Here is a 27,299-nt window from a genome sequence, read left to right on the forward strand (position 1 = left end):
TAACTCTGAGGACCCCCTAGGGGTCCTGGTCCCCTGTTGAAGATCCCTGGCTTACAGTACTTAGACTATCACCAGATCAGAAGCTTTTCACACTGGAGTGGACACAATATAAACATTCTAAATGACTCAGAATTGATTTCCTCTTGCAGTGTTAGTGAATATCCATAGCTGACAGTTTATTAGTTTATTTCAGATTCATGTCATGTATCATCTTATATCGGACTACAATCATTGATCATTGGCTACGCGAGCCCTATTTTCTACTTAAGCTCTTCAAAAATAGTCAAGCTCACGCCGCAATTCCACTGACAAAGCTGTGTGCAGAGCATGTGTCGCCTCTCGCTGACTGCAGAGTCAGATGCAGTCTTTTTCCCCACTTATTGCACCGCTCGTCATTTTGTTACATCAGATACATTTTTCTTCCTCCCAGGATTAAGTGTAATGCATCCTGTAAGCACGCTGAGTCATTGAGGTATTTTAAACATCCTAAATGCTTATCGGGCTGGATTTGTGGCTACACAAATGGATGAGTTGTAAGTATAGGTATGCATATATAGAGTGGAAATTGAATACAGCAGAGCAGAATATAGCAGAGTACAACAGAATGTGTAGCCCTTGTTCTTTTTTTCCCCCCTTACCCGAAATGCGTTGCATATACCCATCCTGCCCACCATAAATCAAAACAGGCAGGTGTTGTATGGTGAGACGCAGTGAGTTTATACTGCAAGCCAACGCTTCTGGCATTGATGAGAAGAGGCTGGTGGAAGAAGTATACTTTACATTACAGTAAAAGTAGCAATACCACAGTAAAAAAAAAATCCTCTCTTACAAGTGAAAAGGCCTGTATTCAAACTTTTACTTGAGTACATTTATTTAAAAAAAAAAAGTATTGGTCATAATTTTTTACTTTTAGTATACTTATACTGTTCGGTATAAGTATAGGCCTACTAAGTAGAAGATCTCAAATTGTGACACGTTGTGAGCTCGCAGGTCGTCTCTTTTCGAATTATAAAATAAGGTTTCGTAATAAGTCGGCAAAGTAACCTTTTTCAAAATAATTGTAGGAGATTTAAAAAGCACAGCATTCGCCTCCGAGATGTAGTGGAGTAGAAGAATAAAGTACAGACACATTGAAGTAAAGTAGTAAAGTACCTCAACATTGTAGTTTGAGCACAGTACTTGAGTAAATGTGCCTAGTTACTTTCCACCACTGAAAAGAGTGGACTTAAAGCGTGGGCCTTTTGACACTGACCGGAAGGGATGGCTGTTGCTGGACACTCAGCACTTTGCATTGGTTTGACTCAGGTCTTTACACAAGAAAGGAACACTGCAGCGATTAGCCATTAATCACTGGCTCCAGCTAATTAAACTGATATCAAAGCACTCTTATTTGTGTGTTTGTGTGTGTGTGTGTGTGTGTGTGTGTGTGTGTGTGTGTGTGTGTGTGTGTGTGTGTGTGTGTGTGTGTGTGTGTGTGTGTGTGTGTGTGTGTGTGTGTGTGTGTGTGTGTGTGTGTGTGTGTGTGTGTGTGTGCATTCAAACGTGCGCTTGCATCCCTTTTCATGCATGAGAACGCATAGTGATCTGACTATTAGACCGCCAGACGAAATAAACATCTTTAAGTTCCTAAACATACCGAGCCTCTCTTTGTTGGCTGCAAGAGAACAGAGAGGCGTAGAAGGCTCTAAACCAGCTGTAGCGCACACGGCACATCAAAGTTAGCCTGTGATCTGCGAGTCCGTGTCTGTGCGTCACCGGAATCATTAGCGAGGCAGCGCGCGTGTCGACAAACATCGGCCCAGGACTTATTTCATCTTGCTAAAAGATGGCTTTATGTAGAGCGTTTAATTAATACTGTTTCTGCTGTGTGTGGACCCTGCTACTCTGCAGAGTTTAATGGGAGCCCTGTCTCCAGCACATCACATAAATACACACTGTATATATGCATACAGAAGAGTGATATAGGGAAACTCTTGACTATAAGACCCGCTGTACTACCGTGTTTTCCCTCTGGCTCAGAGTGGGCCATCGAGGGATGTCTATGCATGGCAATATGCATTATCCATCTGTGTCGTGACTACATGCAACAGTAAAGGCAAGGAGTCTGTCTTGCCTTACTGTATATCACAGAAAGGGGAAGGGAGTGAATTTCAGGGAGAGGGGAGTGGAGCGCCATAAACCATTCGAACGGGGCAGGTAATTGGCTACAAAGCCTATAGTGATTGATCTTCTGATTGGCAAATGAGAGCTTGTCCCTGACTTGGAAGATTAGCAACACATTGTCAGGTTCACATAGAATGGTAGGCCTAGTCCACATAGGGTGGTAACTTTCAGAGGTAAAATCCACATGTTAGAAAAGCAGGGTTCCCACGGTCATGAAATTCCTGTAAATATTTTTAAATTAGAAACATATTTTTCCAGTACTGGAAAAGTTTTGGAATTTATCAAGGGTCCTGGAAGGTCCTGGAAACAATAGCTATGCATTGTCTTTGGTTATTGATTTTGTATAATAATACCTCTGAAATTACAAATTAACCATGGGCCAAATTGTCAAATATTAGAGGCAGAAATTGTGAAAATGTTCACAATAGACCCGTGTTATGCAGAATTCCTCAACTCTTACTGCTCGTCGGGGTGCCGGGTCCCCAGTTAAAATATGATTATTTTGGGGGTCACGGCCTGAAAAGGTTGAGAACCACTGGCATACACTATCTGTGTTTTGGCATTGCGCATAGGAGTGACCTGTTATTGAGCTGAATTATTGTTATATAGTCCTGGAAATTGGGTTAAATATTCTGGAAAAGTTTTGGAAAGGTTTTGAAAATTAATTGGTAAAAATGTGTGGGAACCCTGGAAAAGGAAACGTCTATGGCCAGCCTGGTGACATGCGGTAATCGGGCATGTTTTTTCAGCAGTCTGATGGTTAGGGTAAACCGGGTAATACTACAGCAGGCCTCCTTGCATAACTGTGGTAGTTGTGAACAGTTTGTGGCTGATATAGCAGGGGTGCATGTCCTTGATGATGTGGTGGACTTTGACTACACACCTCTTCTTGTAATTCTTCTTATCGTTTTGGGGAAGTGTGATACCTCTTTGGGGGTGCCAGACATTCCGCCACGCAGGAAAACCCAAGTACCCAGCAATGTCAGTTTATTTGAACCAGCATTTGGTTGTTTTGTGTGTATGCCATTTTAGTTTTAGACAGCAAGAGGTTATACAATGTGTATGCATGAAGTGACATACTATGTGACTTCAAGCATACACATTGTATTGTACACATTGTATTATACACTTATCCTGTCTGTCCTCATCTTTTACAGTTGTTAATGGCTACCTTTTTCACCATAAACTGAATGATATGTTTCCAACTCCACTTCCCAACCCCTCTACCTACCTCTCTACCACATTTTGAGCCTGAGTAATACTTTTTTTGTTGTGCACTGGCGGCCAAAAACAACAAAGCTCAGAAAATGTGTTCGTTTTTTTTTTTTTTTTTTTTTTTGGCACACAACACTGGTGTGCAAACAAATATAAATCAGGCTTTATGCCGGCACTCTCCTGAAGCCCAGATCCATAGAATGAGACCTTAAACGCCTATTGCCTCTGTGTCTTCAATTTCATGATCATTTCAAACGTTTGCCTCGCTTACAATTCATGAACAATGCAACATTAATCCTCACAAGGGTTATTGGTTGTAAAAATGGATTTGGATATACTTTAATGGTTTAAGGCCTACCATGACCTTTGCTACATGACATCCAGTCTCTGTCTCCGCTCCATGTTGCCTTGTGAGCTTCAAGTCTTCTAGTGAATCACAAATACGCATACAAGTAATCTTCAGTAAATCACGGTGACACACAGCGCAAACCTCCTTTTAACCTTTGTTTTGATCGATTTTTATATCGGTTCTTTTGACATGCATTTACACGCCAATATACAGCGTTTTATCCTCTTTATCCTTTTTATCCCTAGCCAGGGATGAGGTTGTACGTTTGTTCTTCTTGTCTGTTGTGCTGTTGGCTACGATCCATCTCCCTGCCCTTTGGAGTTCACCTCGCTACCTTTCTTACTAGCACTCTGTCACAGTATTTCTCTCCGCTTGTCTGACAAACCTCCATAGACGTATTACTGTCTGTCTACTAAATCCTTAAACAAACGCGGGCACTTTCTCTCTCTCTGCGGTAAATATTTGAACGGCCCCATAGATTTACGGCGTAGTTGTTTGTCATCGTATTTCACTCCCCTTCCTGTGATGACTTATGGTTAATTTATGCACCGTGCATGGTGCGTCGAAGTAAATGGGGCTTTTGCTGTGTGTTAAGCCGATCATATTCCTTAATGTCTTGCTTGTTGTACAGATCTGTGGTTTCTCAAAAACGTTTTAGCTCGAGACACAAAAGAAACGGATCCTGCATAGAAATTTCTCCGCCAGGAATGTATTTGATTTTTTTCTTTGGTAGGCTTTGGGGACACCGATGCCTTGAGACTTGTGCGGGTCCCTGAAAATCTAAAAATCTATTCCTCAATAGGCTCATTTAGTCTAGGACCTGGCTAAGATATGTATGCGCTTAATTTAGGAGAGAATATCTCAACTGTTCTTGGCTAATATGACCCCTGGGAACAACTTAAGAACTTTGCGAAATTCTCTATCCGGGGCGAAATACCCGAAAATGACCACGCCCTTTTAAAAATGAACACAACTTCCAACATGGCTTTATCTTCTAAACCGTTGGAGCTACACATTTTCTGAAGTGCTCAACATGTTCAGAATACCAATGTTTAGGGGGACATATACGTGTGTAACATTTCTCATTTCGATATTTTATGACAAAACAACTAAGAAATGCTAAAAACAGTCATCTTCTCATTGTCCAGGGCCTTAGGGAATTTTTTTGCACTAATCAGTGTAAAACCATCAAACTTGTCCCAGATGTAATCCAGAGCATGCTCTAATGATTTAGGAAGGGTGCCCAGCGACTCTTCAGGGTCATCATTGTGGCCAAATACAATATGGCTGCCATCTCAAAACCATTTTGGCTATAACTATTGAACCAGATGAGCTACAAAATGCAAACTTGGTGTCTATTTCATGTTTTCTGCACATTTTAAACATGTTGGAATGCTTATCTTTATGATTGGGTGGGTCCGAACTCCGAACCAATTTGCATATTTCAAAGATAATGACGTTTATATACAACATTTTTGCTGAACATTGTTACACAATATTGTACTGGCTGTGTCTACTGTTATATTGTTTCAATAAAATTGCATCTAAGGTACGACGTTGGTGTAGTGGTTAGTGCATATGCCCAGCCCTTCATACGGAAGATGAGTGGGTCAAACCCTGCCTAGGCTGATGTCAGCAAAGGGGAGAAGACGAAAGCCAGCCCCATGGCCTCCCCTAAGTAACAAGAAATCTTAAAATTTCTTGTTTACTTTCTAAGATGTTGCCAACCGGACGATGATACACAAAAGGAGAAGAAGCATCTAAGATACATAGGTTGTTTGTTTTCTCCAGTTTTAACTCACTCCTAGAACTTAACACTCAATCTGGATGAAACTTTACATAATGATACATGTAATAATGTATCACGATGATGTCATGAAGGCCGCAGTGTAGTATGTGAAACAGCACATGCTGACTCCATCCATCTGGATGCGTGGACGTCTGGACGTGTACACATTTTATGGTCTATGGGTTTGCCGCTCTGACTGGCTTCACTGTGATGTCACACAAACAGAGTCCCTTTTATGCCCATATATGGAGTTCCCTGATGTCAATATTAAGCCCATAATAAGTTGCCTGGCGGTGCCAGCCTCTATCACACACTTCACTACCGCCAGGGGGTGGTGTTGAATGCAGTCTGGTTTATTAACATAAACATAATAAGGACTTCACAGGACTTCATATGGGAATGCTCATACCCATGCTCATGCCCATACAGTATATGGAGGCCACATCGGCCACATACCACACTAACGGAATCCATATATGGCCAAGACAGATGGTCAAGACAGCCCATATCTGTGTGGCTGGTTCTACAGACATGGACATAAAAGGATATGATGTCAGTCAGATGTCATAGACATCATAGGACTTTCACATAACAAATAACTGAGTAAGCATGTTTGGGCTCTCACAGCATATCTCCATATAAAGTAAATGGATCTCCATATACGGGTACCTCGGGTCTCCATATATGGGTACCTCGGGTCTCCATATATGGGTAACTGGTCGATATACATCAGTGGCCAGATGGCCAAGACATGGCGCGACCTCGCCCTTTAGGGTGAGGTCGCTTGTCGCCCTGAGGCATCTTACTCGAAATAAGCTAATTAGAGTGCTCTAGTGCTCTACCCTTGTGTTTCCAATGCTCAATAAGAAGCATATAATAGACACAATGTTTGCTAAAAAGGTGGCAAAGTTTAAGGTACAGTAAAATACATTTTCAGATACACGTCATCTTTGAAATATGTTGAGATACACCCAGACATAAAGACAAGCATTCCAACATGTTTCTAATGGTCAAAAAACTTGAAATAGACACCAAGTTTGCATTTGTAGCTCATTTGGTTCAATAGTTATAGCCAAAACTGTTTTGAGATGGCGGCCATATTGTATTTGGCCACAATGATTACCCTGAAGAGTCGCTGGGCACCCTTCCTAAATCATTAGAGCATGCTCTGGGTTACATCTGGGACAAGTTTGATGGTTTGATTAGTGCAAAAAATTTCCCTAAGGCCCTGGACAATGAGAAGTTGACCGTTTTTAGCATTTCTTAGTTGTTTTGTCATAAAATATCGAAATTAGAAATGTTACACACGTATATGTCCCCCTAAACATTGGTATTCTGAACATGTTGAGCACTTCAGAAAATGTGTAGCTCCAACGGTTTAGAAGATAAAGCCATGTTGGAAGTTGTGGTCATTTTTAAAAGGGCGTGGTCATTTTCGGGTATTTCGCCCCGGATAGAGAATTTCGCAAAGTTCTTAAGTTGTTCCTTGGGGTCATATTAGCCAAGAACAGTTGAGATATTCTCTCCTAAATTAAGCGCATACATATCTTAGCCAGGTCCTCTACTAATTAGAAAAACAACAGAGGCAGGGTTTCTTTGAAACATTATTCAAAAGGCCTTTTTGTTTCTCCATGAAACATTCATAAGCCTCCTTTGCCTAGGCCATACTATTAGCATGCCTTCCTGGGTGTCCTGCCATATCACTCTGTACACCTAAAGTACTTTTGAAAGTGGTTAATTCATCAAGAAAAGGTAGTGAAGTCAAAAGTACAATATTTGTCTTTGAAATGTGGGTAAAAGTCACACATAAGTGCCCAGAAATATAAAGTGCGGTACTCAAAGTAAATGCACTTTGTTGCTGTCCACCCTCAGCTCTGCACCCCAGCACAGCTCATTTCTGTTTCTGGCCAAAAAGAGTGGGGTGAACAGCGTTGGCATTTCCCCAGAGTGAGCTGCTGGATCAGAATCAAATTGGTGGAGGCACTTTGGTCCATGTCGGATTTTAACCTCCCATGTCCCGTCCTTCCTCTATCCTCTCTCCCTTTGTTCTCTCCATGGCCGTAGATTCCTATAATGTAACATTTACTATAAGAAGGGAATATCTTCAGAAAAAGTGTCATATCCTGGAATAAATTCCTTGCCAAAGAATGTCTTCACCAATGTGTTTGTAAAGGTGTCTAGTAACACATCCCACAAAGACTGAAATTCACTTTCCCTAGGAGAATCCTTGACAGCTGCTGAAAGTTGAGGTCCCTTTAAATTTACTATACAGGATAAAACACAGCAAAATAAATATGCTTCAAGTAGCATGTGAGGGGTCAAACTAGGGTTTTTTCATGATTCTGAATCCATTCATTGCAAGCATTAGTTTTGCATGAAAAACATTCCTTGGCCAGAAAATGGTCAGACAAAACTATGGTTTAGTGATGAGTCATCACTTTCACAGCTTTATGGGAGCCACCTTCACCCCAAGGAATGTTTTTCATGCAAAACTAATGCTTGCAATGGATTCAGAATCATGAAAAACCCCTAGTTTGACCCCTCACATGCTACTTGAAGCATATTTATTTTGGTGTGTTTTATCCTGTATAGTTAATTTAATTGGACCTCAACTTTCAGCAGCTGTCAAGGATTCTCCTAGGGAAACTGAATTTCAGTCTTTGTGAGATATGTTACTAGACACCTTTACAAACACATTGGTGAAGAAAAAGTTTGGTAAGGAATTTATTCCAGGACTTTTTAAGATATTCCCTTCTTACTATAAGAGAAGAAGGTAAAGATATCCGCACACTTTTCCACTTTTTCTTCTAATCTAAACAAAACATCATTTATACCGTACATAGGGATTGTTGAAATGCAATAATTATGTTATATATTGCTTCTGCGATAATGTATATTGTACATGTTGACATTATCAAGAAAATACATTTTGGGAGATTTAAACCAATGTGCGGTTGTTTTTACCTTCTTGTCCTTGATATTTGCCTTGATGTCTAAATACAGGTACAAGATTATTCTCTGTGAACATTTACTTTACTATACTATAGGACTATGCAGATTTTGTGGCTTTTTGTCGAGCTTGTAGATCTGCTATTTTTGGGTGACTCTGGGCGAATGTTGGGTTTTCTAGAAGCGTCCTAAGTTCTGAACAAGCACTGTACTATAGTGTGATGTGACACATTGTGAGCTTATAGATCTGCTATTTTCAAAAGATTTGTTGACATTTTATACATTTGAACACTTGTAAAATGGGACAATTTGCATATATATAGTACTTTGTTGGTACTTTAAGTACATTTTGATACCACACACACACACACACACACACACACACACACACACACACACACACACACACACACACACACACACACACACACACACACACACACACACACACACACACACACTCTGGCTACAATAGTCTCCACCTATCACCTGCACTCCATCTGGTTCAGATGAAGTGCTTCATCTGTGAAGGAAGTAACAGAAAACAGCAGCTCAGTCTCTTCCCACTTGGCACTTGGCAGGATGACGCGCGGAAACCTTGTATGTCCAAAACTGTTACTTTTCCGGTAAGATAGAAACAACCTGTGTTTCACCGTCGATCCAGTATAGTTATTTTAGTCAGAAGCTCTTGTTAATACTTTTCGTTGGTTATAGTACTTAAAACCCATACACTTTTAGGCCTAGAATTATTTAAAGGCCCAATTCACCTCTGGGACAACCAGACCTCATTGTATTGTTGTTTGGGACACGATCAACACAATCTTATTGTTTGTGTTAAATCTGTGTTTTGAGATATTTTTGTATTTCAGCATGACTAGTGATGCATTTTGCATCATATGATGCATCATGCTGCATCATATGATGCAGCATGATTCATTTTGTATTGTTCATTGCTTTAAGATCTGCTATTTTTTGCAGTTAAAGCATACAATAATGGTTAAAGTGGTTCAAATCTAAAGTGACACAGATTTGCACATTCATTTTTCACTTTTCCAAATGTTCAAATAGCAAATATACAGCAGCAGATCTCCAAGCTCACTACACATTTTATAGTTGATCATCTATCTTATAGTACTAGAGGTCTGCGCCCGCCTTTTCCGTTTTATAGTAAGATATTATAATGTCACTTGAAACTTGACCAATCATGGAGACTCACCAATCCACCACTCCTCAAGCAATGTTGGACGTATGGACGTATAGAAGATGGATAGCGGATGGTGGCCCTCGGCTATTCTCACTACATTTGTGTGACTGCTATACAATGAAGCAGTGATTCTCAAAGTAGATTCCAGGGACTCTGTGGGTTCCTTTGGGGGGGGGGGTCTAAATTGACCAATACAAGTCTGTAAACTACCTTGAAATTTGAACGTTTGAGAAACACTGCAATGAAGCATGGCATTAATTTGCGGGAATAAAAAAAGGTAAAACTCTGAAATATGGAGATACGAGGTTTCCTGGCCGACAGCGAAGACATGATAAAAGGGCAGGAAGGTGGGGAGCCTCTCTCCTTTAAGAGAGGCTCATGCCACGGTGAATTGTGATGATTGGACACAGAATCAAATATAGCAGCGCCATTCAACACAGGCAAGGCACAGGGCTGAAAAGGGAATCTAATTACTTCCATCTCCATGAAAATACACTCTGGAGGTGGATGAGCACAGCAAGTGAACACACGGTGTGTTTCTGTGTGCATGTGCTTGCGCGTGTGTGTGTGTGTGTGTGTGTGTGTGTGTGTGTGTATACAGTACTTGTGTTGTGAGGGCCAAATATATTATATATAATATAATAATATATCATTGAGAAATAAACATTTTTCCCTTTTCTCACAAGTGAAATGGTTGTTTTACGTTTCAAGACATGTGGGGAGTTAGATTCATGTTAGATTTAGAGTTTATGCATAATTTACTGCTCCGTATCAATACTAGCACAATACACTACACCCCCAGGCGTCCTTGAGGTGTGCATGGGGGTCCCCATGCGAAATTACGAACAATTAAACCACTTAAGCCCCATTTTTTTAAACGATAAGAGAACATACAGTACAGTAGCTGATCGACATTGCAAGCTCACAACGCAGTGCATCAGTGTGTGTATATGTATATATATATACACACGGAAGAGGGCTGTACAATATTAGGAAAGCGAACTCAGATTGGGAAAGCGATAACATAACTCTAAAAGAAGCCAGAAATGGATTACTGTATTCCAACAACCATATTGTTGGAATTACCATTCCAACATGGTTTTACTGAAAACAATTCAACTGGCTACAGCTGCTATTGACAATTAATATATACCACCACCAACAGCAATACAGTTTCTCACTCCTCCTCTCAAAACCTTTTCTTCCAAACAAAAAACATCCTTCATACATACAGTAGATTGTTGAAATGCAATATCTTGCTTCTGCGATGAACCGCTACTGAATGTCAGTGGTGTAAAGCAGGGGTTTTCAAACTTTTTTGACTCGGGGGGGCCCCCCCTGTAAATAACCTTTTCATCCACGGCACCCCTGAATAACACTGTTCATTTTTAGAATCTTACATAAGCGACGCAATTATGTATATCTTTCCACGTGAGATACAGTAGGCTAGGTCACAGAGAAATATCCGTTTCCATCAGAACTGACTGAAAGTAACTTTATAATTGATATTTTACCACTTGAAACCCAGTATCCCTATTCCGGGGGGAAGGTTCATCAAATTATTCTGAGGCACCCCAGGGTGCCCCGTCACCCACTTTGAAAACCCCTGGTTTAAAGTAACAACAGGTGTAAAGAACATTCACTTAAGTACTCCACTTAAGTACACTTTTTGAGGTATTTGTAATTTACTTGAGTATTTCCAATATCCAATACTTTTACTTCTACTCCACTACATCTCCAAATGTTGTACTTTTACTCCGCTACATATATTTGAAATCTTTAGTTATAGTTACTTTACAGATATCAATTATAATATGATAAAACATAAATTAATCACTTGTAGTCCTATTGTATACATAGGACATTTGAATATAGCTGATCTACAAGCTCACAACACGTCACATCGTGTTGTGAGCTTGTAGTCAGATCAGCTATTGTATTGTATTGAGCTTGTAGATCAGTTATTTTCAAACATTTTAGTACTTTTACTTTTGGTACTTCAACTATAATTTGATGCCAATACTTTTGTACTTTTACTCAAGTAATATTTGAACACAGTACGTCTACATTGCAGTATTGATACTTTTACTTAAAGGTTCTACACCATGCATTTAAAAATAATTAATATCATATTGTTTATGTCCCAAAACGTTTTTCAAAAGGTTTGAGGCTAATTACCGCTCCTGAATACAGAGCCCCTGTCATTTTGTGATGTCACAAAAGGGACCAAAATCAGACAGCCCGTTTTGAGACCTGCTTACATAAATCCGTCCATAAACGGAGAAAGACACAATGGTCAGAAATAGGACTTTGTTGAGGATAGAACGTGCTGGTGGGACACCAAAAAAATACATAAAAATTGGAAAAATGTAAATTCATCGTGTAGTCCCTTTAAGTAAAACATTTGAGTACTTTTTCCACCTCTGCTGAATGTGACTGGTCTCACTCTGATGTCGGTTGGTCTCCAGTTTTATTTGACATGGCCGCGCGTTGCCATCTGTATTCTGCTCTAGCGTCTCTTCCATCTGCACTTCATCGCGCTTCATCAGCTAACCGTGTGAGTTCAAATGAACTCGCGGGTGGGCCCGGGGTGGGGGTGGAATTATAACGCTTAGCGCGACGTGCGTGACATTGAGGGAGAGAGAGAGAGAGAGAGAACGGGAGAGAAAGGGCGAGGAATGAGGATTATAGCTAAAATCACTCTACCTTTGCCAGGTGATGCAATGAGAGAGAGAGAGGGAGGGAGGGAGCGGAGGTGGAGACAGTGGGGGGGAGACGGCGAAAAAGAGAGACGGGGAGTGAGAGAGAGAGATGATGTTGAAAGGCTGGATGTTACCGCAGATTTGAAGAGCATTGCATTTCTTCCAGGACATTAAGGCATTTAGGCCTGGGATTATTGAATGTTTTAACCAGTGAAAAATAGCAGATATACAAGCTCACAGCGTGGCACCGAGTGCCGTGCAGCGAGCTTGTAGATCTGCTATTTTTGGAAAAAGTCTTGAAAATGTGTGCAAATCCTTGAATATATGTATTTTTAAAGCGAACGTTTGTAACTCAAATTTTGCTTCTGGGTGGTCCCTGGAACTAAATATTTTGAGATGGGGGTCCGTGGCCAAATACATATCATTTTGGGGGTCCCTCACATGAAAAAGTTTGAGAACCACTGATAGTAATCTCTCAAGAACAGACTAACTGAGCTCCAGTTAAAAAATCACACTCGTGTGAACTGAGCGGTGGTGTGTGTGTGTGTGTGTGTGTGTGTGTGTGTGTGTGTGTGTGTGTGTGTGTGCCCCCTGTGTGTGTGTGTGTGTGTGTGTGCCCCCTGTGTGTGTTTGTGTGTGAGTGTGCCTGGCCTATGCCTGGCCTATCCTGAACAACAGCGCCCCTCCCTTAACATGTGTGGTCAGAAAAGGTTACTGCAGGCTACATACCCGGAGACAGACAGACAGACAGACAGACAGACAGACAGACAGACAGACAGACCCACACACACGGCCACGTATAGGAGCGTTGTGACCACCGCTCAAAAAATACCTTTTCTTTGACGATGGCTATAGCCAGATTGCTGACATAGAAACATAGGTTTTTCAAAAAACCTTAGAAGGATTAAAAAGACACTTATAGAATCGGGTCAAAATTCAAATCTTCACGATTTTCAAAAATAGCAGATCTACAAGCTCACAGCGCAGCACTCGGTGCCGCGCTGTGAGCTTGTATATCTGTTATGTTTTCATAGTTAAAGCATAAAATAATGATACACAATAATGTGTACCCGTTCTGAATACGTTAAGGCATTACGTTGCAATATTACATGATCCACTGTGTGCATCCCTAAACCCTGTAATCACATTTTCCTCACATTGTGGTGATATGGGCTAATGCACTGATCAAACAGGGAGATATAGGTGCAAGAGCTGTGTGTGTGTGTGAGGGCACCACCATTCTAAATGTTTATTCATGATCTTTTCGATGCGCTGAAAATAGCCAATCTACAAGCTCAGAACTCGTCGCCTCGTGAGCATGTAGACCGGCTTCTTTCGGTGCGAGATGCCGTCTTGGAAACACATTAGGAATCAGGCTTAACCTGCCGTTAGCCTGCGTGTCAGAAACACACACCTGCTGCTGACAATTTACATAATTATCTGATGTTAAAAAAGGCTTTGAATAACTAACCAGTGAACGATAAAAAAATAAGGAAAAAAAAGACAAACACAACACAAGATACAGGACAAAACAGAGGAGGAATGAGTTTTTAAAAGGGGGGGGGGACATCTATTGAGAGCAGTGGTGGAAAGAGTACTCACATTCTTTACTTAAGTAAAAGTATTAATACTGTAAAAATAATGTAGATGTACTCTGTTACAAGTAAAAGTCTGGAATTCAAAATGTACTTTAGTAAAAGTATGAAAGTATTGGCATCAAAATGTACTTAAAGTACCAAAAGTAAAAGTACAAAATGTTTGAAAATAGCAGATCTACAAGCTAACAACGACATCGGCTATTTTCATAGTAGCCAATAGCCAAGGTATAAAATAAGGCTTAAGTGGTTTATGTGTGTTTTGTTATATTTATAATGTATATCTGCAAAGTAACTAGTAAATAACGTTTTCAATAAATGTAGTGGAGTAAAAGTACAATATTTGGATCCGAGATGTAGTGGAGTAGAAGTAAAAGTATTGGAAATTGGAAATACTCAAGTAAAGAACAAATACCTCAAAATTGTACTTAAGTACAGTACTTGAATAAATGTACTTAGTTACTTTACACCACTGATTGAGAGAGGGCATGAAAATCAATTAAGCGTGGCTAAGGGCTAAAGCACTGATTACATTATAACATATCGTCACTGTCAGGCAGAAACCTTTGTATCTCCCATATTTCACCTTTCTTTATCGTAAATTAACAAAAAGGGAGGCAGGGTCTTCAAAAGGGGGTCCGGGACCCCTAGGTGGTCCTCAGAGATCACACTTGAACCCCTAGCATCCCTATTCTGGGGGGGAACATTACCTGAACATAGCTTTAATTGTTTTGACGGATTGATGTGCAGGGGAAAAAAAAAGCAGACCACGTACTGTACACAGCCAAAGGGCAAGTTTACAAAGTAGTGAGGGTTTTTCGGAGTTTTGAAAACACACAATTGAAGCAGGGGTCCCTGCTTCATCCCTCTCTTAGCCAAGGGGTCCTCAGCCTCAGTAGAAGACCCCCTGCCCTGGCCTGCATGAGTGTCGCACATAAGTAGTGAAAATGTTTCGGACATACGAGGTTTGTACCCCGACAGCGGTTGATGTGAAAATGGTCGCGCAGCAGGGCTGCCGTTGCCACACTACGCTGCTAGAAGGGGAGATATCTCTCTTTGTTGCGAGAGAGAGAGAGAGAGAGACGCTAATGACATTTCCCCGCCGCCGCCGCAGCGAGCTGGGTTGCCATGGTTACGCCAGTGATACTCGGCGGGGACCGCGGACGTGTGGATGGGATGTCAAGGGGTGTTGGTTACAACAGAATATGACCCCTGTGACCTTGGAGGAGCGGAGATTCCAGAGAGATCATTTAACTGGATTTAATGTGTGTGAGAGAGAGGAGGGGAGGGGAGGGGGGGGGGGGGGGATTGCAAGTATAGGGGGGAGAGAGGGAGGCAGTGGTGGAATAAGTACTTTGATTTCTTTGATTTCTTTTTATAAAGAAATCAAGTAAAAGTAGCAATAGCACAATGTAGAAATATTCCGCTACCAGCATTGTCCCATTTCACAAGTTTTCAAATGTTTAAAATGTAAAAAAAAAAGTAAAAAAAAATAAAAAATCTTTTGATGTCATAAGTCTTCGTGAGCTTGTAGATCTGCTATTTTAAAATGGCCGGAATGCACATGGGCTGAAGTGGGTAATGGATGTTTTGTAATAATACAAAGTAACACGTATATTACGTTTTCTAATAATTGTAGTGGAGTACAAATTTGCAATATTTGACTCTTGTGATGTATTAGAGTAGAATAAAACATTGGAAATACTCGGGTAAAGTAAAACTACAGTACTTCAACATTAGTTTTACAGCACTGGTTATGGGGATGTTTTTGACGGAACACACACTTAAAATGAACATTGTATCTGTACTGTACATACTACTGTACTTATTACTAATAACCATTTAAACCTCCACGAATAGCTCACACTGCATCGCATCATGACTTGTTGTGAGCTTCTAGATCTGCTATTTTTGAAATATTTAGAAAAGAAATCTTGAAAAGTTTAGAAACGCTTTGAATAATTATGAAAAAGTCAACACAATTTGTCTCTTCTCTTCTGTTTGAGAACCATTGCTCTATGTTAAATGGTATAGCGCAGGGTTCTTCAACAGGGGGTCCTCAGAGTTACTACAGGTGGGCCGCCAAATCCTTGTGTGATAGGATAATTATTTTAAATTAACAACTTGAACCCTCGCATCCCTATTCCGAGGTCAAGTTTACAAAATATCGACGATTTAAATGGTTAAATGTCTGAAAATACACAACATAGACTGATGACAGTGCTGTCAAACACGTCTATGAATCTATCTATGAAATCGATGAAAATCTGCATCACACTTTTACAATATGTAGAGGGGGTCCCTGCTTCATATCTCTAAGGGGTCCTTGGCTTGAAAACGTTGAAGACCCTTGGTATAGCGTACAGTTACCTCCCTCATACGGCAAAGTAGACTCAGCTGCTGCCATTCCAAATTCACTTTTATTCTGTCCAGAGGCTTATGAGTTATTGAGAGCTAGATAGCTAGATGGAGGATGATTGAGATGCCTCTACAGTCTTCAAGTGCTGTCTGAGCCGCGGCTGCACTGGCACACTAGAACAGAGCTTCTCAAACATTTCTGGCCTTTCCCTGCTTTCTGATGCAAGCAACCCCCTTTCCTGAGTGAATACGTTTTGATTAGAAAACCGCTAAAGAGAAAAAACACATTATGTCGCTATCATTTGATGTGATGCGATGAATGAATGATGAACCATCTTTTGAAGAATATATTACAAGTGAGATATGGAGAGGAATTAGTGTCTCCTGTGCAGATGTATTTAATTAAAACTGTGGCCATAACATTTTAAGTCCAGCTTTCATGTCAATTATTCTTAGCCATTCTGTTAAGAGTGGTTTCCCTGACATCACAGAATGATGTCAGAGCGACAAACCCATAGAACCACAGTGTCAGGCGTGACGTACAGACAGACATACGCAGACAAGATGTGCCACTTTTCACTTTTCACTTTCACGTTCCATTTTCCAATTCCTCTCACGTATACCCCCTGTAGTACTACCACCACGTATAACCCTAGGGCCACAAACCTTGTTTTGCATCCTCATTACGTCTCTGTCTCCTCCTCTCTCCGCTTGACTTATACTATAGGCTATGCATGTAGGCAACCACTTGAGAGACATGCATCCACATATAATAACATTATGCTAAGGTTGGCAAGGAATATCACTTCAAACAGTAGTAGCCATGTTTTCAATGGGGGAATATACTGTAGGTTGCCGCCTTCAGGGAGGAGGTACAGCGTTCCAAAATACAATAAGGTCAGACTAAAGAAGTCTTTTGTCCATGAGATTTAGACCTGGCTGAACAGTGGGCATTGCTCTTGTCATCACGGTTTTGTGTGATTCATTTGGGTTGCTTTTGTCATCACTTTTTAATGTATGTAATTTGGGCTGCTTTGTTTCTCTGTGTGTATCATGTGTTGCATACATGGCGGCTGATTAGCGAGAACATTTCGGTGGGAGCTGATAATGAAGTAGTATCGTATCATATCTTATGGTCAGACTGGCATCCCAAATCAGATTTTTTCAGAATCAGAATGTTTTTATCGATTCTGAACAGCCCAAAAACCACATGGGAATGGTGGAAACATTCTTTGAGCCTTGTTCAGACTGCTGCATAAAAAAATATATATAAAAAAACTATCCAACTACAATAACAGTCTGGATTGGAAATCACACCTGGGCTGGATTCTGGCTGCTGGTCTAAACGAGGACCTATAGTGAGCTTGTAGATCGGCTATTTCCGATGCACAACTAAATTCTAATCAAGCATTGCTTCTCCCTGTCTCCTCCAACAACGCCCATAGAAGCAGACACACACGTACACGCACACACACAGTGTATGTACAGTACATGCACACCCACCCTCACATGCACACAGTGTTATGCAGACCTCACTTAAGGGAGGAACCCCCATGGGTCTGTGGCTGAGCCCTAGAGTCTGATTAAAGCCCCCTGTGACAGCACTGTGCAAACCTGCAAGACCACCACACACACGCACACATGCACACACGCATGCACGCACGCACGCACGCACACGCACACACACAGAGCAGTCGGGGAAGCATTCTGTGATGTAATTGAGAGGAGTTTGAGCTGCTCAGTTGGCTTGGCAACGGCGCGCATTAATCATATTTCACGATGTTCAACCCCTCTGCCCCCTGTTCTCTCTCTCTCTCTCGTTTTTTTCCAGTGTTTCCCGGGCTCTTTTCACAAGTGTGTGCATGCGTGCGTGTGCATGCATGCGTGCGTGCGTGCGAGTATGTTTGTCGGGTGCCCTTGTCTCCCTCATTGTGCTCACGTTAAACCTGCCAAGTGCCTCTTCAGTACGGCGAGGGCACAACATCAAGAGCAAGACTGAGACACCGATCGAGGTGGCGAGGGATCGTGGCCACTTGAATGCAGTGGTGTAAAGCAACTAAGTACTTTTACTCAAGTACTGCACTGTACTATACTTTGCTTTGCTTGTGTATTTCCATTTATTGACACTTAATACTTCTACTCCGCTACGCCTCAGAATCAGATGTTGTTCTTTTTGTTCTTTTTATTCGTTTTACTTCACTGCATTTGATTGAAAGCTTTGGGAATTAAATTCGTCACTTTTCAGAATTAGATTATTAATAATTTGATTAATTATTAACTCATTTGCTGCCGTTTGATGGGTTTCACAAGTTATTTTCAATGATCCAGGCTGCCATGTGAAATTTACCCTGTAAGTCCAAATCCTGACTTGTTTCACCACAGCTTGAATGCCCCGTCCTGTCCCCATGCACTCATTAACGATACCCGCATTAGTCTTGCATCTCCTGTCCCCACGTCCCCTTTCCACCTGTCCACTACACCCCCCCTCCTCCCCCCATTTATCAAGGAGAAAGGACAGGGCACATTAAGATAGTCGTTCTAAAAGAAAAGGTACAAGCCACAAACCTGTAAATAATGCATGCGCTGTTCCGACACGTGTCACAGTTGGCCGTGTCCTGTCCGGTCCGATAGGAGAGGCTGTGGGGAAGATAAAGAGTTGTGTGAATGAGACCATTACGGGACTTGTTCAGTAGCCAACACCACCCCACCCTCCACCCAGCACCCTTCACCCTCCACCCTCCACGTCTCTCCCTGTTTGTCAGCCGTGGTTAAACAGGACGAGGGTTGGGGACAAATGGAGCTCCGCTCTTGTGATTGGCCCACGGCCATTACCTGCAGGCCCGAGGTTGACTAAATAGGCACACTCGCAGGACAGTGCCAAGTGGGGACAACGTCGTCACAAAAGGAGTCGGTCGCTTGTACTCTAGAGCAGTGGTTCCCAAACTTTTTTTAGCTCCAGACCCAAAAGAGAAATTGGACATTTGCCCGGGACCCAAACTAGTGAAAACAGCGGATCTACAAGCTCACAACCCGTTCCGAACACCGGGTTGTGAGCTTGTAGATTGGCTTTTTTCACTACTTCATAAACATTTGTTTTCTAATTTACGGGAATTCTCAAATTCTCAAATATTTATTTATGATCATTGCTTTTGTTTTATTATTCATGAAAATCTTAGCTTTTTGGGGAATGTAGTCCCGGGTTCGATTTCCGACGGACCCTCACCGCATGTCCCTCCCCGACTATTCTCCCTGTTTGGACTATCAATAACGGCAGCTGATAAAGGATCTTTGTGGATTCTCTCTCCCGATTGGTTCCAATTAGTATCCAAACCTGAAAGTGTATTTTTAAAGATTACAAAAGAGCAGAGTGTTTGGTTCAGCTGTTACTGAACCAAACACTCGCCATCAGAATCTGGGGCTTAACTTTTTTTCTTTTTTTTTTTACCAAATCACTTTTGTTACATAACAACCACAACACAACCACCCTTTAAGCTTTTTGTCTGAGCACCTCTTGCTCTAAGAGGACACTGACTCTAGCTTTGAGGAAAGCCGCCGTCTCCTGGCAACGCAGTGAACGCACGCGCGCATACAAACAACATGCACGCACGCACACACACACACGCAAACACACACACACACACACACACACACACACACACACACACACACACACACACACACACACACGTTCACACTTCCCCATAGTCAGTGGTGTATAGTAACTAAGTACATTTACTTAAGTAAGAACAATTTTGAGGTATTTGTACTTTACTTGAGTATTTCCAACATTCCAAACATACATAAACCACTTTAGCCCTATTTTATACCTTGGCTATTTGAAAATAGCCGATCTACAAGCTCACAACGCGGCACATCGTATATATGCCATTTTCAAACATGTTGTACTTTTACATTTTGTACATTTTGCTGCCAAAACATTCACACTTTTACTCAAGTACATTTTGAATTTCTGACTTGTAACAGAGCATTTCTACATTGCAGTATTGATACTTTTACTTGAATGGGAGAATATGAGAACTTTTTCTCCACCACTGGCAGCAGCAGCTGAGTCCAGGGCTCCTCCCTAAAAGAATAGCAGGGACATGAAAGGTGCTCTCAGAGCTTCTCTCTCCAGATAGAGAGGCTGATGTGTCTGTGACAGCACCGAGCTGCACGGGGAATACATTTACTGCACCGTCAGCTGATGTTAGCAGGCCTGCCCCAATTAATCACACTCATGGGGACTTGTTGCCATCCCTGTGTGTGTGTGTGTGTGTGTGTGTGTGTGTGTGTGTGTGTGTGTGTGTGTGTGTGTGTGTGTGTGTGTGTGTGTGTGTGTGTGTGTGTGTGTGTGTGTGTGTGTGTGTGTGTGTGTGTGTGTGTGTGTGTGTGTGTGTGTGTGTGTGTGTGTGTGTGTGTGTGTGCGCGCGTGCGTGCGTGCTGTTACTATGTTATACTTTAGAAATACAAGAGCTTATCCACGAGTTTCCAACGCCCCATAGTGCATTGCGCAGACATCTGTACCGAGCTTCCGGCGCCGATTTACAACGGGTTGCATCTGCGACGCGACGTGAGCTTGTATGTCTGCTGTTAAACCCGGAAGTTTGGTCCCGATAGTCTCCAGTAAACTCCCGCGGAAACTTGTGGATATATCTGCAATTTTCTCTACTATTTCGTTCTCTACTATCAGCTATTTTCAAAGCCGTCCTAAAATGTCCTCACGAGTATAGTAATACAAACATGCTGTGTGAGTGTGTATCTGACGCTGGAATTTCTCCTCGTCAGAGCGACCTTTGGGGAGAGAGCTCACCTTGTACCGTACAGTAGCACCACCAGCTGGGGGAGGGGAGGTTATAAATATATTGTTAATGGGACTTTTGGCTTCACTCTGCTTCTTATCACGGGGTGGGTGGAGGTGAGAGAGAGACAGATAGAAGAGAGAGAGAGATCTAGACAGTGTTAATGTGTGATAGATGGACAGACGGACAGATGGATGGATCGATAGATAGATAGATGGATAGATAGGCTGGCAGACATACAGCCAGAGGGGATGATATATATATATATATATATATATATATATATATATATATATATATATATATATATATATATATAATTATTATTTTTTCTGGGTAAGTCTGGGTAATTAATCGTGCCCGGCCCGGCCCGACTAATTACCACACATTTTAGGCCCAACCCGGCCTGTAAATGTCCGGTCGGGCAGGTGCATGGGGTTCGAGAAGAATCTTCAGATATACTGTATAGATGGATAGATAGGCAGGCAGACATCTACAGACATAGAGGGGGATGTTGAAGGGATGGATGAATGCGAATGCATGGATGGATAGATATATGGATTATAGATGGATGGATAGATAGATGGATCAATATATATAGATGGATAGATAGGCAGGCAGGCAGACAGATACAGACAGAGGGGAGATGATGTTGAAAGGATAGAACATATCGTCACTGTCGGGCAGAAACCTCATATCTCCAAGTTTCAAATTTGTATGTTTTTTTCTCTCAAAGTAAAGCCCTGCTTCATCATACAACAAGGCCGTCGCACAGGTAGCGAAAACAGCCGATCAACAAGCACACAACGCGGCCTCGCACCGCGAGGCGTTGTGTGCTTGTAGATCGGCTGTTTTCGCTAGTTTAAATCATTTCTAAAATGATAAATGCAAAACGAGGAGTTTTGGACATACTGTACAAGGTTTCCACCCGACAAGGACGATATAGAGGCAGGGAGCAGGGATGCTGGTGAGAAGCAGTCGCCTGGGCGTCCCATCAGCCACCATCGATCCGCCCATCAGGGCGTAGCGTGAAGGCAGGCTTGACCTTCCCCTGCTGGGCTGCATTATGGGGGTCACTGCCTCTCTCTCCCCTCCTCCTATCCCCACTCCCCCCGTGATGCTGCTTGCGTGCTGCACACCGCACATCACTGACAACCCAGGGGTGTCGCACCAAATTCTGGGCCCTGGGTACAAGGATTCACTGCGGGGCCCCCCCATGAATGTTCTTCATAGGGGGCGGGGTTTAACCCATTCAGACTGGGAACGCATTCTTTTGTGCTTTAACTATTGAAAAATAGCAGATATACAAGCTCACAGCGCGACACCTGCAAGCTTGTAGATCTGCTTTTTTTTTTTTTTACAGTCTTTGAATATTTCAAATCCTTCTAAGTTTTTTTGAAAAACTTTTCTATGTTAGTGGTGATCAAACTTTTTCATATGTCAAAATGATATGCATTTGGCCCCCATCTCAAAATATTTAGTTCCAGGGACCCCCCACAAGCAAAATTTGAGTTACAAACGTTCGCTTTGAACATACATATTCAAAGATTTGCAAACATTTTCACAACTTTTAAAAAATAGCAGATCTCAAAGCTCGCAGCGCGGCACTCGATGCTGCGCTGTGAGCTTGTAATGTATATCTGCTATTTTTCAATAGCTAAAGTATAAAATAATTAAGGCCCCTCCACCTTGGGCCCTAGTAACTCAGTCCCACTCCCCCCCCCACCCCTTGTGACAACCCTGCTGACACCCCCTCCCCTCCGCTGCTGCGTGCGCGCTACGCATCGCTGACAGACCCTGTCATTACACCGCACAGGGGAGAGCCTCGCTCACTACCCCCAGATGTCCCTTCCTTCACTTTAACGGCCATATGGCCGCCCTTTCTGCACTACAGTGTATATATAGATATATAGATATCTAATTTGCCAGGGGTCACGATAACAACAATGGTATCAATAGTGACAGTATAAGTGTCAGTGCATACAGGCGCGAGTGCGTTGATGGGAGGGGAATTGAGATTTACGCTGTCGCTTTAATTTTTATCGACGCTTTAATGTCGTTGTGCTCGGCCGGCATGATGAGACTGCCTGAAGAGAGAGAGATGCAACGCTGTGCGTGCGTGTTTTGTGTGTGTGTGTGTGCGCTTGTGCGTGTAGGACACAGTATGAACATATTGAAGCCTGCAGTCCTCAAGGTACTATCATACATTGCGCTTTGATGTCTGCCATGTGAGAACATACTTTTAACACACTGTACAGTCCAGCAGGGAGCATTGCGGAAAATGACTCCTTTTGATCTCCAGCGCGGTCAAATAAAGACACATGGACATTTTGCCATCAACGTGAGCCTGGGGAGAAACATCCATGCGATGGAGGGGTGAGGGGGCAGAGAGTGTGCCTCAGCACAGCAGGGCACCTACAGTAAATCCCAGCTCCTCCGGCACATTGTACCCGCTAGACGACGTCACGAGACTGGATGTACCGAGCGAGTCCCAGATGTGAATGTACACCGTGTGAGTGCCAAGCAAGCTGTTTTCTGAAAAAAGAAACGCCTGCCTGCTCAGCAGCCTTGTGTAAAGTCTGGATTTACCCTACTTACTTTGTGGCTCTTAATTGTTTTTCCTTTGCCCTCTGTTCACTTGGACGTTTACCCTTTTCGTTTGTTGACAAGGGCTAACGCCACTTACTCCTAATCTCGCACTCTGGACAAGAGCGTGTGCTAAATGCTTAAGTTGTAAATTTGTACATCAAAGTAAATTAGCTGTTGCTGCTTTGAGTGTACCGCCACATCTCATTGCCTTTATGTGTATAATTTTGAAACAGGCGTACAGTAGCAGACCGCGTGCATATGCATGAGCGCTTCCACTTGACACGGCGATCATTAGGCCTCGAAGCAGCTGCCGCTGCGCTGAGGAGTAAGTCATCACGCGGCCGGTCATCTACCTACAAGCCAGCTGGCACGCCATTGATTTCTGTGAAGTGGCTCCGCCGTATGTCCACGGTTAATACGGCATTAATTGCAAGGGGGGACACACTGGCTGTCACATTAAGCCATCGTCAGTGAGGTATGGAACCGTATAGAGACACTGAGCTGCATCGTATGGTCTTTAGTTGGTCCCTGCAGAGGCATTGGGGAGCTGGAACGGGAATTCAGTTCATGGCCAACAGCTCATCTCACACGAGAGAGGTGCGGGTCACATGAGAAGACACGGTGGGGGGAACTGATGGATTTTGCACTGGGATCATTTTGGAATCGATACCACAATGGCATCAATAGTGGCTAATAGTACACCGCCAAATGGCCGTCATAAAACAAATTGGTCAATTTCCCCTGGTAGTCAGAAAAAAAAAGATAACATTTCATCTGCGTTACAACCCAAATGAAGGTCAATTGACCTGAGGCCTTTGCAGCACTGGGTGGTGAGGATGACCACCATCCCATGCTGCATCCTATATGTTTTAACTGTACCACACCATCTTCAAATCTTAAAGTGGGTTTGGGGACCCCCAGGAACCACCAGGGGTTCCAGCGTGCCAACAAAAGAATGAACCGTTTAAACACTTAAAAACTATCTTATACTTTCACAAATATTCAAAAACAGGGGGCTCCCCAGCTATGCTATGTGTAGTATCACAATCATTTTAATTGCGTTAAATCCACATTTTATACACCTAGTATATATATTTTTTATGTTTGAAAAGTTTTGAATTATTTTCATATTGGGGTCCGCGGCCAAACACAATATCAATTTGGGTGTCCTTGACATGGTCACTTTGGAGAGACGCTGCTTTGTTGCACTGTGATGCACGCGTGAAGGGAAGCTCTCAAGCCTTTATTTATTTATTTATTTTTTAAACCGCACCAGGCACTTGTTATTTGTCATTTCTTTCCATTTTCCCATGTGATTTGTTTTTAGACACAGCACATTAGGTTTGGAATTACATTTCGTGACTTGCGAAGGGTGGCTTGTGCTCACGCGCACGCCTACACACTCACACGCGCAACACACACACACACACACACACACACACACACACACACACACGCACACGCACACGCGCGCGCGCGCACACACGCACACACGCTGTGACAAATTCACTTCAAAAGCAGCGCATTTGCTTACATGAGAAATGAGTGTCGTATAACATAAGCAGTAATATAACAGATGTAATTGCGCTCCACAGTTCACCTATAGCCCGCGGCTACTCCTATTTGTTTGTCCAGTGACATTTCTGAAAAGGGGGGGGGGAGAGCGGAGCTAATGTCCTGTGACGACAGGCGGTGGCATTACAATTTCTGCTTGGCTCACCAAAAAATACTACTCTGTGGAAATTGGAACGTGTACAGTAGAAATAAGATGACTGTTTATTGAAAGAAAAAGCTAAAAAATAAATAAAAAAATGCAGGTAAACGGCGACCTGAGAATGATTGCAAGTGGTTTCGCAAACTGTTTCACGGTTTGCTCCCGGTGTGGCACACTGTCTTAACTGGTCCAAAATACTAAGATTCTATTGATAAAGTACTCCCTGATAAAGCTGTCATAGTCGGACTTTCAGTAGAGGAGTAGGAGGGTTTAACCCATTTAGAACGGGTACACATTATTTTGTATCATTATTTTATGCTTTAACTATTGAAAAATAGCAGATATACAAGCTCACAGCGCGGCACCGAGTGCCGCGCTGCAAGCTTGTAGATCTGCTATTTTTGAAAAATCGTGAACATTTGAATTTTGACCCGATTCTATAAGTGTCTTTTGAATCCTTCTAAGGTTTTTTGAAAAACCCTATGTTTCTATGTCAGCAATCTGGCCAGCCATCGTCAAAGAAAAGGTCCTTTTCACTTAAATGGAGCTCAGTTAGTCTGTTCTTGAGAGACACTCGATTTGCACACATTTTCACGAGTTTAAAAAAAATAGCAGATCTACAAGCTCGCAGCACGGCACTCGGTGCCGCGCTGTGAGCTTGTATATCTGCTAATTTTCACTGGTTAAAGCAGTCAATAATTATAGGCCTAAACTGGTCCAAAATACTAAGATTCTATTGATAAAGTACTCCCTGATAAAGCTGTCATAGTCAGACTTTCAGTAGAGGAGCAGGAGGGTTTAAGTTCTTGTCACCATGCTGGATGGTGCTCTCCTCACCGCTCCCCTGCTGTTCTGCTGTCATGTCCCCTTTTTTATCTCTTCTCTTCACCTCTCCTCCACCTTCCTCTCCGGTCCCCGGCCTGCCACTTTACACCCTTCCAAGAGAGACTTATGAGCTCAGGTTGCACCGATAGAAGTCTTCTCCCCAACCCCCAAAGCAGGAGCACAAGACCGCAGTACTTTCTCTCACTTTGGTCTCAAAGTGCAGTTTCATGAGTCAGTAGATTATGGTTGCTTCATGAGAGATTGAGAGAGGAGGATAATTGCCAATTTATTTTGTTTTGGAAGATTCTAATCACTACTATATTGGCCTAGTACTTTAATTGACCCTCAGGGATCTACCTGTTTTCGCGGTGCACTAAAATCTTTCTTGAAATAGCCCATCTCCAAACACAAGACGGATTGTTTTAATTTTGACAATGTTTGTATTACAATATATAAATCAATAAGTAATTAAGCTCTTTTGACTCTGTGCCTGTCTGTTGAAATATCTGTCCCCTGAACCTGTCTAAAGGTCATTTTCAAAGCGGAGATTTTTAACTAAAATCTTTGCTTCTGGAACAAAATATTTTGAGATGGGGGTCAGCGGCCAAATACATATCATTTTGGGGGTCCGTTTTTCAGCACCACTGATATAGAAACACAAGTATTTCTGAAAACTGTTGGGATTTAGAAAACATTCTTAAAGGCCCACTTCATCTCTGGGACAACCAGATCTTATTTTATTGTTGTTTGGGACACTATCAACACAACTTATTTTTTGTGTTCAATCTGTGTTTTGAGATATTTTAGTATTTCAGCATGACTAGTGATGCATTTTGCATCATATGATACAGCATGATGCATCAAAACACAGATTGTGTTGATCGTGTCCCAAACAATAATAAAATAAGATCTGGTTGTCCCAGAGGTGAAGTGGGCCTTTAAGGTCTTAATGGGTAAACAACTTTGACGCCAGAAGGAGCCTGCATTTGCGGTAGATATATGCAATATAATGTCCCTTGCAGCCTGTCTAGCTGTTGAAATATCTGTC

At 42.2% G+C, this 27,299-nt stretch overlaps 2 protein-coding genes across 2 annotated transcripts in view; one reads left to right on the forward strand and one right to left on the reverse strand.

The window, feature by feature from the left end:
• Positions 1–27,299, forward strand: part of dock1 (dedicator of cytokinesis 1) — a 433,218-nt gene that overhangs the window by 193,780 nt on the left and 212,139 nt on the right. The gene's annotated exons all lie outside the window — the stretch shown is intronic.
• Positions 1–27,299, reverse strand: part of insyn2a (inhibitory synaptic factor 2A) — a gene marked incomplete at both ends in the record, with an annotated part of 40,310 nt that overhangs the window by 5,775 nt on the left and 7,236 nt on the right. Inside the window, one exon of the mRNA XM_080747133.1 lies at positions 18,890–18,961. Within this exon, the coding sequence (XP_080603259.1) occupies positions 18,890–18,961 (72 nt within the window). The remainder of the gene's footprint in view (positions 1–18,889; positions 18,962–27,299) is intronic.

This window comes from Nannobrachium achirus, assembly GCF_963921795.1.
Source record: "Nannobrachium achirus genome assembly, chromosome: 18".
Lineage (NCBI taxonomy): Eukaryota > Metazoa > Chordata > Actinopteri > Myctophiformes > Myctophidae > Nannobrachium > Nannobrachium achirus.